The sequence below is a fragment of the Pan troglodytes genome, chromosome 5, assembly GCF_028858775.2.
Source record: "Pan troglodytes isolate AG18354 chromosome 5, NHGRI_mPanTro3-v2.0_pri, whole genome shotgun sequence".
NCBI classification, from domain to species: Eukaryota; Metazoa; Chordata; class Mammalia; order Primates; family Hominidae; genus Pan; species Pan troglodytes.
Genome location: NC_072403.2, coordinates 148,847,976 through 148,861,030, shown reverse-complemented (window position 1 = coordinate 148,861,030; position 13,055 = coordinate 148,847,976). Strand labels below are relative to the sequence as shown.

The following is a 13,055-nucleotide window of genomic DNA, read 5'->3' as shown; positions in this document are numbered from 1 at the left end:
TATGCACTCCAGCCTCGTGTATTTTCCCTAGAATCATTGATACTTAGATTTTTGTATGCTATGAGAACGTCAAAGTAATTTTTCTTCCAAGAAAAAAAGACAAACTGTTCTTCAAACAATCCGTCAAACTGACCTCGTGTACATAGTAGACTAAAAACCTACACAGATAATTACTAGAAGAATTGATCACACAATATGTAAAAATTTCACTGTAGCCAAAGAATAACAATAAAATATATGCTTTCAAAATATACTATCCACATTATAATTCACAGAAAGAAAGGTGATTACAGAAACTCTGACTCATGTTCCTGACAGCTGATGAAAAAAATTGCCCGCCGCAAAAGTGGATTCTTTTTTATCTCAATGACAGGCACTTTTGTTTTTCTGAAGAGAAGGTCGTCAGTTCCATTCAGTTTTATAAAATGACTGAGTTTTTTTATTGTAAAGTATAGAGGGCACCTCATTATTAATTCAGCTTCTTTCTTAGCAGATATGGGCAAAAGAAATGGCTGAATAAATCAGAATGCAGAAATATCAATAGAACCTACTGTGATCTTTCTGCTGAAACTTCTGACTACGAACACCAGTATTATGCCAAAGTTAAGGCCATTTGGGGAACAAAGTGTTCCAAATGGGCTGAAAGTGGACGGTTCTATCCTTTTTTAGAAAGTAAGTAATGCCATTATTGCAATGGTCAGTTAAACATGTATTCATATCAGGTTTAACAGTCTCAGCCTCACAGACAGCCTTGCCCAGAGGAAGGTACTCTGCTTGGCTGTATTCTGGACCAGTGGGTTGAGTGAGCAGGACAAAGTCCTTAACCTTGCTGGCTCTGAGTCTCACCTTGATTGACTGATTGATTCATTGACTGTAGAGACAGGGCCTCATTATGTTGCCAGGCTGGTCTCAAACTCCTGGGCTCATGCTATCTTCCCACCTCAGCTTCTGAAAGTGTTAGGGTTACAGGCATGAGCCACCGCACCCAGCCTGAGTCTCATCTTTAGAGTGAAAGGTTTAACCAAGTGGTCTCTAAGATCTCTCCCAGATCTAAAATTGATACTAGATGACAATGATATCAAATTTTGACTTTGTCTTACACTTTGTGGAAGCTGTGTAATTTGAGGAACAAAATGACTTTATTTAATGTGGGTTTATGGACTATTAATGTCTCCACAAGATTGATTAAACATTGTCCTGATTATCACTATGCTTCTTCTTGTATGAACTTGGTAGTGTGATGATGTAATTTCCAAGTGTAACCCAGAATTAAGGCAACTTCTTCCTGGTATTTACTTTTAAAATGTTGCCATCCCCTGAGCTATGGCTGACTCAGTCATGAAGGACCCACTCAGGGCTGCCATAATGAGCTCTGCAAGCGCTCCATAAGTCCAGGAGCCCTTCCGGATCAGAGGTCAGAAAACTACCCTTGGGACAAATCCAACAACACCCTTTCTGTTTTTCTACAAGCCAAGAGTTAAGAATGGTATTTATATTTTTAAATAGTTTCTAAAAATCCAAGGAATATTTTGTGACATTGAAAAAGTAAAGGAAATTGAAATGTTGATGTCTATTCATAAATAAAGTTTTATTGGGACACAAGCCACACTCATTTGTTTACACAGTTACCTTAGATTGCTTTCGCAATACAGCAAGAGTGGAGTAGTGCAACAGAGATCATATGGCCTGCGATGCCTGAAATATTTACTGTCCAGACCTTTAGGATAAAAGTCGCCTGGTCTCTGTTCTAGATCATTCTAATCACATCTCTGATTTTCCACTTATCAAATCATGTTGTTGTCATTTATCACCAACTTTTCAAGTCACAGAAATGTTACAAACAGTTTTGATTGTATTAACCATCTACTGTTTATGCATGTGACTAAGGAAACAGAATACTTGAGTTTGCTGTTCTAACATGGGATCAGGCTGTGTGAAGGTTGGTTTCAGGATGGTTTCAAGATTTGGCATATCTCAGGCCCACCTTAGTACATTTTGAGGCATCTCCTGTAAGAAGGTGTCTTTTAAGGCTGGGCGCGGTGGCTCATGCCTGTAATCCCAATACAAAAATTAGCTGGGTGTGTTGGTGGGCACCTGTAATCCTAGCTACTTGGGAGGCTGAGGCAGGAGAATCACTTGAACCCAGGAGGTGGAGGTTGCAGTGAGCCAAGATCGTGCCATTGCACTCCAGCCTAGGCGACGGGGCAAGACTCCATCTCAAAAAAAAAAAAAAAAAAAAAAGGATGTCTTTTAGGGCCTTGATCCAAGTAGGATTATATGGTAGCTTTACCCTTTACCTAAGGTAATTATTTTTCATCTGAACATGATAATACCCTCTTTCTCCCCCTTTAAGCACAAATTGGCCCACCAGAGGTGGCACTGACTACAGATGAGAAGTCCATTTCTGTTGTCCTGACAGCTCCAGAGAAGTGGAAGAGAAATCCAGAAGACCTTCCTGTTTCCATGCAACAAATATACTCCAATCTGAAGTATAATGTGTCTGTGTTGAATACTAAATCAAACAGAACGGTAAGCCTGAAATGGAATGGGGCATACATTCATGTACCACTCTGTAGCTAATGTGGGAACAAACAACCCTGATGCATTGATTCTCTGCATGTGAATCTGGGAAGTCATGATGTTCAAAAGATACGCCACACAAAATAAAGTTCTATATACAGAAATTTTACAGAACTAACTTCAGATCTTCTTTACAGAAACTCTGTTGACAGGATATGGTGTTGTTATTGGAGTGTAGAGAGATTGTACACTTCACTTTGATGAAGAGCTTTCACTTGCACAGTCTTTCTCTGAGAAGAAAAAAAAAATGTGAGCAAGGACCCAGGACAATGAATAAGAACTCTATCCATGTGTTGTTTAGAATTGTTCTCAGCATTGGTCCAGTTCCTGACCATGCTCTGCTGAGCTAAAGGAAAAGAGTATATTGAAACTGTTGCTGAAAAAAAAAAAAAAAAGCTTATACTGATAGTAAAGAATTAAATGGTGCCTTGGTCTTCTGTTTCCTTCTACAGTTATTTGTCTGGGGTGGTCCCAGAAATGTCTGGCTCTAACCAATGTTTGCAATTCCCTATCCTAGTGGTCCCAGTGTGTGACCAACCACACGCTGGTGCTCACCTGGCTGGAGCCGAACACTCTCTACTGCGTGCACGTGGAGTCCTTCGTCCCAGGGCCCCCTCGCCGTGCTCAGCCTTCTGAGAAGCAGTGTGCCAGGACTTTGAAAGGTAAGCTTTAAAAAATCTTTGCTGGTCTAGGAAGGAGATCTGCTAAAACTAGAAGTCGGTATGATGGTTTAGACAAGGTTTTGACAAATCCGTGTTTAACAGAAACAGGCTGAGGCAAAGGCAGAAACAACCACCACTAGAAATGCGTGGAGCAGCCTGGGACTCTGCCACTGAGCTTGGCCGACGTTCAGAAGTGTTCTCACACCCTCGGAGAACTCATACAGGTCCCGTGTCCACTGCCAGCTTCTTTCCATGGTCCTTCGGCCACCTGCCTTGTGAATTAACAATGAAGAACTTTTACACATGCCTTTTTTCTTCTTTAAAATCATAATCAGGCTGGGCGTGGTGGCCCACACCTGAAATCTCAGCACTTTGGGAGGCCAAGGAGGGAGGCTGGCTTGAGCCCAGGAGTTTAAGACCAGCCTGGGCAACATAGTGAGACCTCATCTCTATAAAAAATAAAATCAACCAGGCTTGGTAGTGCATGCCTGTAGTCCTAGCTACTCAGGAGGCTGAGATGGGAGGATCACCTGAGCCCAGGAGAGGCTGCAGTGAGCCATAGGTGCACCACTGCACTCCAGCTTGGGCAACAGAGTGAGACCTTGTCTCAAAAAATAAAAAATAAAATCATAACCACTCTGATTGATAGAAATTCTGTGGTCTTCAAGAACATCAGACAATTTTATTGCTAGAAACAAAGCATTATTCTAAAACCACTGTAAAGCAGCATTCATTTTTTACTTTCCCTGGGGAATACTAATTATAGGTGCTTCCAGTTGTGTTCAAGTGCCACTAATTGGCTGCATGAGGGTCTGGGATCCACAAATCAGTGATCACTTCCTTATCCTTACAGTTGCTTCTATTTCCTTTTATTTATCTCCTCTTCACATTTTCTACACTGGGCTGCCAAGGAACTGTGATTGGAGATACCCATTCCTATAAGAAGACATAGAGTTGTGAGCTTGGCATTTGTTTAATTTTTCTGCCTTCACAGTGAGAGGAGCTTTAACTAAAAACTTGAAAATTGAAAAAAAAATACATCCTAAAGTTTGCCTGCATCGAAGGGCTCTTCATCCATTATTCCTCCGCTTCTTTTCCAAACAGCTGGTCTAGAGACAGAGGCCCACGACCTCCACCCCATGCCTTGGCTCTATCACCAGCCATGGATAGGAATCCATAACCCCTGCTTTCCTCCTCCCTCACCCCTCCCACCTTTCATGATGAAACTGTCCGAAAGTAAAGAAAGGGAACTTTGTGAGTACATGTGAAAAGCGCAAGGCTTTGCCTTTGACTCTCTGTCTTTATCATAGCTTTTCTTTTACGATGAAGGAGTCTCTACCATATATCAAATGAAACTAAAATGCCAAGCAAAACAAAGCATATTGAAGAAATCGTATTCGTATTTGGGAGAAGTGCTCTCTTTACTAACACCTTAATCAGTGCCAGCTGGTGGGAATGAATTTCCAGTGGAAATCATTAACACAATTGGAGCAAAAGCAACAAAATGCAGATTAAATTCAAAACTTCTCAGTAAGCAGATGAAGCCCACTTTCTCACTAATATGAAAAAAGTGACCAAGTGCAGTGGATCACGCCTATAATAACAGCACTTTGGGAGGCCGAGGCAGGAGGATCACTTGAGCCCAGGAGTTCAAGACCAGCCTGGGCGTCATGGTGAAACCCCCATCTCTACTAAACATACAAACTTAGCCAGGCGTGGTGGCACACACCTTTAGTCCAAGCTACTTGGGAAGCTGAGATGGGAGGATCACCTGAGCCTGGGGAAGTCAAGGCTACAGTGAGCCGTGATTGTGCCACTGCACTCCAGCCTGGGCAACAGAGTGAAACCCTGTCTCAAAAAAAAAAAAAAGAAAGAAAGAAAAATTAACGGAATAACAAGGCTCTATTTCTGGTTCTGAACCCGTGCTATCCCAGCTGTTAGACCACCAGAGATATCTTTCCAACACACTGGTGTGAGGACCTGCTTTCTGAATAATCAGTATTACCTCTATTGGAACTATTCTTTAAAACATACTTCTGCTCTCTTGTCCCCCATCCCTAAAATACAATTATAGTTTATTAGGTTTGTTGTAGTAAACATGGGTTAGTGTATACTAAATGCTATCAGTCATTGTTATGACTTTTTTCAATTAGGACAGGCTCAATCCAGGGACCAGGGATTGTATTAAGAGGGTTGGACTGAGTTATAGGCTACAAGCAGGGCAGGTGGTGTTCTGACACCCGCAGCATCCGCATTGCAGCATTGGCACGTCTCTGTATGGAACCTGGTGATGAATGTGCTCCTTGGGAATTGTGCAGGGTAACAGGCCCGCATGCGGAACTTTTCCCACCGGCTCTTGTTGACCACCCTCATCAGCCATGACACATCTGTTTCGCTTTCAACTGGATAGTTAACCAGATAGTGACTTTGCTGCTTTCTCTTGGGCCCAAGCATCAAGAGCATCCAACATTCTCCTGGATTAGAATGCTCCGGTCACACTCCTGCTGGTTTTGTTAGTGTGTAAGGAGCACACTCGGACTTCTGTCATTTGTGCTGAAGCTACTCTTTTTCCTACAGCTGTATCAGTCAGGATTCTCCAGAGAAACAGGACCAATAGAATACATATAGATGCACATATCGATATATTTATTTGTTTAGAAATATTGATTTATTTTAAGGCGTTGGCTCACAGGATCGTAGAGTCTGGCAAGTCCGAATTTATAGGATAGGCAGGCTGGAGACCCACGGAAGAGTTGATGTTTGCAGTTCGCACCCAAAGGTAGTCTGCTGGCAGAATTCCTTGTTCCTTAGGGTCATCAAGACATTTTTTATGAAAGTCTTCAATTGATTGGATGAGACTCACCCACATTATAGGTAGTAATCTGCTTTACTCAAAAACCTGCTGATTGAAATGTTAGACTCCCGTTAAAAAAAAAAACGACAACAACAAAAACCTTCACAGAAGGCTCTAGAATAATGTTTAGCCAAATATCTGCATACTGTGGCCTAGCCAACTGGACATGTAAAATGTACCATCACAACTTCCAAGTATACCACAGTGGCTTAACAAGTATGAGCTAGTCACGATGAGCTCTAGTCATCAGCTATATGGCCTGATCAATGGTGTGGGCCAGGGCTGCTTTTATTAAAATGATTTCCCAGGTCTTTTCATTCCTCTGCGGACTTTTACTCATCATGAGCACAGCAGGCCCGGGAAGGGAGTTAACTGCCATTCGCACTGTACCCTGTCCAGCCACCTCCCTACACACATCCCCAGGCTCCAGCCCTACCCAGAAAGTCCAGCCAACAGTGCAAGAACAGTTCTGCTACTCATATAAAAGTGGCGTCATGCATTCATGTCTTTCAGTGAACATGCAGAAAGATTGAGTCAAACAGGTGGCGTGGAAAAGTGGAGCAATTCAATGGGATCTTCACTGGCGGGTTTTGCTGTTTGTTTGAAATTCTGTGACTTACTTGAATATCAAATACACTTACTTTCAAATATAAGAACCTGCATGAATCTCATAGCCAGACATACGACGGTGGAACATGTGCTGACTTGGATGATTGATGTATTCTTAGTGTAAACATTTAAGGTACACTCAGATGATTCCTTCAGACCGTCTCTTGTCAGGGAGAGTAAGAATTCTGAGACTGCTTATAACATTTAGTTTAAGCTTCTCAACGTAGAGGTGAGAAAACTGAGTTCCCAAATGTAAGTGATCTGCGCAGAAGCAGCTTAACGATACCAGGTTTTTCCCATCACATCAAATCACAACTATCTAATCCCTTCCCCCGAATTCCCACCTTTCTTTTTTTTTACAGATCAATCATCAGAGTTCAAGGCTAAAATCATCTTCTGGTATGTTTTGCCCGTATCTATTACCGTGTTTCTTTTTTCTGTGATGGGCTATTCCATCTACCGATATATCCACGTTGGCAAAGAGAAACACCCAGCAAATTTGGTGAGTACTTGGTGTGGCAGGGTTCTTTATTATAATAGTACACCTCCAGGAGGACAGAAGAGGAGGTTCTAGAACAGATTCAGTTCCCTTTAAGGGCAGAGTGAATTTAAAGTTAAATAGCTGGTGAATTAAAAAACAGTTTCTGGGCTGGGCATGGTGGCTCACGCCTGTAATCCCAGCACTTTGGGTGGCCGAGGCAGTTGGATCACTTGAGGTCAGAAGTTCAAGACCAGCCTGGCCAACAGTGTGAAACCCCATCTCTACTAAAAATGCAAAAATTAGCTGGGTGTGGTAATGCATGCCTATAATCCCAGCTACTCGGGAGGCTGAGACAGGAGAGTCACTTGAACCCGGGAGACCAAGATTGCGGCAAGCCGAAACTGTGCCACTGCACTCCAGCCTGGGTGACAGAGTGAGGCTCTGTCTCAAAAAAAAAAAACAAAAAAAAAAAACCACGCTTTCTGGATTAGCTGACTAACAGAACGTTTTTCCTTAGCTTTGAAAAGATGTTCTATTTAACCACCAGATTATACAAGATCCCACAGATAAATTCAGTCATGATCCCTGCCCTGCCCTTCTAGAAGTTCAAGCCTAGTCGGGGACTAGAATTTCAAAATAACACATGAAGGCTAAGATGAGAGCAGGCACTGGGAACTCTGGGGGTACATGGAGGGCCCCAAAACCCTACACAGGGGCTCAGCTCTCATGCCAGGGCTTGGCTATGAGAGGTGAGTAGGATTTAGGATCCATAGTGCAGGCAGAAGAAACAGCAAGGTGGATGTGTGGAAACTGCATGACACCCCTAAACAAGGAGGCTCCAGATGAGGAGCTAGAGAAGATGAGACTGGAGAGTGGGCGGTGGGTCCAAGTAAGGGGAGAGCTGGGGTGCTGTTCTAAGGAGCTCGGCCTCATTCTACTGGCAAAGAGAAATCTCCAGAGGGTTTTAGGTTAGGAGCATCATAGTCAGTATCAAGGTTTAGATCCAACCAGATATTAGTTCCAGGAAAACTTAGAGCGGAGTAAGACTAGAAACAAGAAAAGCACCTAGGGAACTGTAGCTTTGTCCAGGGGAGAGAAGATTCAAGTCTAACAGGCGAGAGTGGGATATCAGGCTAGAGAGAAAGACATGGAATGGAAACACACTTAGGAGGAACATGGCCATGACTTAATCCTTCACAGCAAGAAGAAGCAAGAAAGAAGAAAGAAACCCACAGAGGTGGGACAATGTGCTGAAGGGTTCTGAAGGGCTGAGCATATTTTTAACAATCAAAACCATTTTCTTGGGAACTATTAAAAGATGTGTTCACGTGTACATGATAACATACCTTGTTTCCTGTTAGTTCAGTTTGTAAGTTTTTCTATGATTCTGCCTGCATTCAGGTTTCAGAGTTGGCTTCTTAATGGCATTGGGAGACCTTTTCTGGAAGGAACATTCACAGGAGAATTGACCACCTGTGATTTTTTTGAAACTTAAAATGTAAAAGATTGAGGCTGAAGGTTCTGTTTTGTAAAGTTAAATGAAATCACATGGTAGAGTGACAATGAGGATTGTAACTCATGCTCTCTTAGATAACAGGTATCTTTCATGGTACCCACAGCAATATTTTAATCTCATCTGAGCTTCCTTGACATGATTTAGAGTTTCTCTGTCTACCATAAACTGGCAGATGAATTTCCTTTTTTGGCTCTATTATAGCATGATAAGAATGGTGTAAGGGGTAAAAACTATCCCTGCTCATATATCTCCCTCTTTTTCTACATCCAGTTCTCATGCCTGTCTGCATTTCAAGTATATCCAAAAACAGGGCAGGTAGCCCAGGTAACCACAGCTTATTAACAAGTACATAGCAAACTATAAATAAAACAATGTCACAAACTCTGCCACACTCAGTCTTTGCTACTCTTCATGTGGCTGAGATTCTGACTTTACAGAATGTAAAAAAGGTCAAGAAATGAAGCAACTCCTCTGCCAGTTAGAAGAGGGGGCACCAATGCCCCAGCCCCAGCCCTGGACTGGAGAAATACCCACCCAGCGAACCACTTCTCGCTTCCAACTATCTTTTGTGTGTCTTGGGTCTCTTGCCTCCCAGTGAGTGAGGTTTTCTGTATATTGCAAGCATAACTTTCATTTACATGAGTTGGTAAGAGTAGGTCTTTAAAACTGTCTGGTGACAAGATATTCTACCTAACAGCTGTTTTTAATGCCTCTCTAAAGTGAAAAGGTGAAAACCATTCTCTTTTCTCTTTATAGATTTTGATTTATGGAAATGAATTTGACAAAAGATTCTTTGTGCCTGCTGAAAAAATCGTGATTAACTTTATCACCCTCAATATCTCGGATGATTCTAAAATTTCTCATCAGGATATGAGTTTACTGGGAAAAAGCAGTGATGTATCCAGCCTTAATGATCCTCAGCCCAGCGGGAACCTGAGGCCCCCTCAGGAGGAAGAGGAGGTGAAACATTTAGGGTATGCTTCGCATTTGATGGAAATTTTTTGTGACTCTGAAGAAAACACGGAAGGTACTTACCTCACCCAGCAAGAGTCCCTCAGCAGAACAATACCCCCGGATAAAACAGTCATTGAATATGAATATGATGTCAGAACCACTGACATTTGTGCGGGGCCTGAAGAGCAGGAGCTCAGTTTGCAGGAGGAGGTGTCCACGCAAGGAACATTATTGGAGTCGCAGGCAGCGTTGGCAGTCTTGGGCCCGCAAACGTTACAGTACTCATACACCCCTCAGCTCCAAGACTTAGACCCCCTGGCGCAGGAGCACACAGACTCGGAGGAGGGGCCAGAGGAAGAGCCATCGACGACCCTGGTCGACTGGGATCCCCAAACTGGCAGGCTGTGTATTCCTTCGCTGTCCAGCTTCGAGCAGGATTCAGAGGGCTGCGAGCCTTCTGAGGGGGATGGGCTCGGAGAGGAGGGCCTTCTATCTAGACTCTATGAGGAGCCGGCTCCAGACAGGCCACCAGGAGAAAATGAAACCTATCTCATGCAATTCATGGAGGAATGGGGGTTATATGTGCAGATGGAAAACTGATGCCAATGCTTCCTTTTGCCTTTTGTTTCCTGTGCAAACAAGTGAGTCACCCCTTTGATCCCAGCCATAAAGTACCTGGGATGAAAGAAGTTTTTTCCAGTTTGTCAGTGTCTGTGAGAATTACTTATTTCTTTTCTCTATTCTCATAGCACGTGTGTGATTGGTTCATGCATGTAGGTCTCTTAACAATGGTGGTGGGCGCCTGGAGTCCAGGGGCTGGCCGGTTGTTCTATGCAGAGAAAGCAGTCAATAAATGTTTGCCAGACTGGGTGCAGAATTTATTCAGGTGGGTGTACTCTGGCCTCTTGGTTCATTATTTTCAAACAAGCACACTTGTACAATTATTTTCTAGGTACCTCCCATGTGCACATAGCACTGTAAAAAATATTTCCCAAAGATCACTCATTTCATAAATACCACTTTTTCAGAATTGGGTTTACTGCGAGCAGGAGGAGATACTTAAAACATGCACATATACCAGGTTGGTGGTAAGTGGGTCACATGTGAAAACCTCAACTATTTAATCATCATGATTCATATTTTGAGTGAATACATCAGGCACAGACCTTCATGATATCACACACTCTTGGCTACTTTAAGAGGCCATCTTTAATACTTTATGAGTAGTTCTGGAGTGTAAACATAAACGAATATTCTTTTGTAGTCAGAAAAGTGTCCTCTCAATAATTTAGTAGGGGCTTATTGTCTCTCAAAACTAACCTAAAAGAAAATGACACATTTTATAATAGAATATATTTATTTCTGGAAGTGTGTTTTCAAAAAGATATTTACATAGTCTGTAAACTAGAAAGTGTTAAGTAAAGCTCTAGATTACTGTGTTACTATTATAATATTAAACATTCGAATAGGCAGTCGTTCAAAGACTTTTTGGAATATCTATGAATGAATATTCTCTATTCTTATAATATTAAAACCCATAAGTAAATATAGGACATACAAAAGAAATAAGTTAAATGACTATGTAAGGGAGAGTTTATTAAAATTTGATGAAATTTACTGTAGGAACTAAACTATGCCATAAAACAATAGCTTTCTAGTTCAATTCCAGTAACTGTTCCCATCTCCTTTACCACTTGTTAAGAAAATTAAATTCTTCAGTCACGCTGCTTTAAAATGGGACAAAATCTATTAAGTTGAACCATATATAATTGTTGATATTTGGCTGTTTTTAATCTGACAAGCAGTAACTTCCTATGGTTTGCCTTAATATATATTTGTTTTAATCATGAACTCATAATCCACTGATGCTCTTTCGTGAGAAGAAATATCACCCATATTTCCTTATTGATATTTTTGGTACAGGCAGACAACCCTGGTAGGAGAGATGGATTCTGGGGTCATGACCTTTCGTGATTATCCACAAATGCAAACAGTTTCAGATCTAATGGTTTAATTTAGAGAGTAATTATATTAATCAGAGTGTTCTGTTATTCTCAATCTTTATAGAAATGATTCTGCTGGTTTTGAAGAACAGATGTATTACACTAACTGTAAAAGTAGTTCAAGAGTGAGAAAGAATAAATTGTTATTAAGAGCAAAAGAAAAATAAAGTGATTGATGATAGTTCTGCTTATTAATTCCATTCACAAAATATTCTCTAAGCACCTAATATGTCCTTCAGTGTCCTCATCTGTGCAATAGAAATAAGAGCTGCCTTAGGGCTGTTTTGAGGATAAAAGAGTTGGACTATAGAAGGTACTTAGACCTGTGCTGGGCACATAGTGAGTGCTCCCTAAGTGTTTGTCATCATCATCATTAACTGCCAGGTCCCATTACTAACTGCCAGAAAGAAACGCCATTTAGACATACAACTATTGTGATTCAAAGGCAGACCTTGTCTAACTCTGTTTTTCTTGCCGGAGAGTAAATAGTAATTTGCTTCCTACTTTGTGCCCTCAGATTGAAATCCTTCAGTGGTTCAGCCACATTATCTGGCTTCGTAAAAGGGGAATCTAATTCTGAGTTGCTTTTACATCTCTTGTTATTCCAAGCATGTCAGAAATATTGAGCATTCTCTAATTTTGCTGCTTCAGTTCTTTGCAACATATGCATATATTGAGTCTATATATATACACACACATTCAAACATGAGCATACAGTAGATATTTCTCGTGGGGGTGGCGACATCTTCTTAGATGCGGTATATCTGTGTGGGAGGCAGCTGTCATGCATCCTGTTCCTCCTGTGGCCACGCCTCACCATCTCCAAGAAGCCACCCTTTGGTCCGCTTCAGATTCCATCTCTGTGCCTGAGGTTCAAGTGGAGCTGAGAAGTTGAAGTTTCAGAGTCCGACAAGTATAGTTGGTCCTCTGTATCTATGGGTTCAGCATCCATGGATTCAACCAATAGCAAATCAAACATTCATTAAAAAAAAAAAATCCACAAAGTTCCAAAAAGTGAACCTTGAATTTGCATCGCACTGAGTACTACACTGAATGCACTTAAATGAACTGATGTCTAGGCCTATTGGGCATTACAAGCAATCTAGAGATGATGGAAAGTATACAGGAGAATGTGTGTAGGTTATCTACACCATTTTATACCATGGACTTGAGCATCCGTGGATTTTGGTATCCTCAGGGGTCCTGGAACCAATCCCCAGTGAATACCAAGGGACAACTATGCTGTTCATCTTATCCCTGGACATTCCCAGGATTTTATATACCACTTGAACATCAGTTAAGTTTTCCTTATCTAATAGAAATAAAAAACATCTATTAGCAGCTCCATTTCCACGCCCCATAAATCCTAAACAACTGGTGAACGAAAATACCACCT

At 41.6% G+C, this 13,055-nt stretch overlaps 1 protein-coding gene across 4 annotated transcripts in view; it reads left to right on the top strand.

Annotated features, from left to right (window-relative positions):
• The window catches only part of IL20RA (interleukin 20 receptor subunit alpha), a 44,707-nt gene extending 32,867 nt beyond the window's left edge, over positions 1-11,840 (top strand). For 2 of the 4 annotated variants that reach the window (XM_518765.5, XM_063813501.1), the window contains exons 3-7: positions 494-672; positions 2,354-2,529; positions 3,098-3,242; positions 7,068-7,207; positions 9,459-11,840. In XM_518765.5, the coding sequence (XP_518765.2) occupies positions 494-672; positions 2,354-2,529; positions 3,098-3,242; positions 7,068-7,207; positions 9,459-10,256 (1,438 nt within the window). In that variant the 3' untranslated portion in view covers positions 10,257-11,840. The remainder of the gene's footprint in view (positions 1-493; positions 673-2,353; positions 2,530-3,097; positions 3,243-7,067; positions 7,208-9,458) is intronic. The other 2 variants (XM_009452079.3, XM_063813502.1) reach the window with 2 other exon arrangements.
• Positions 11,841-13,055: the final 1,215 nt, after the last annotated feature.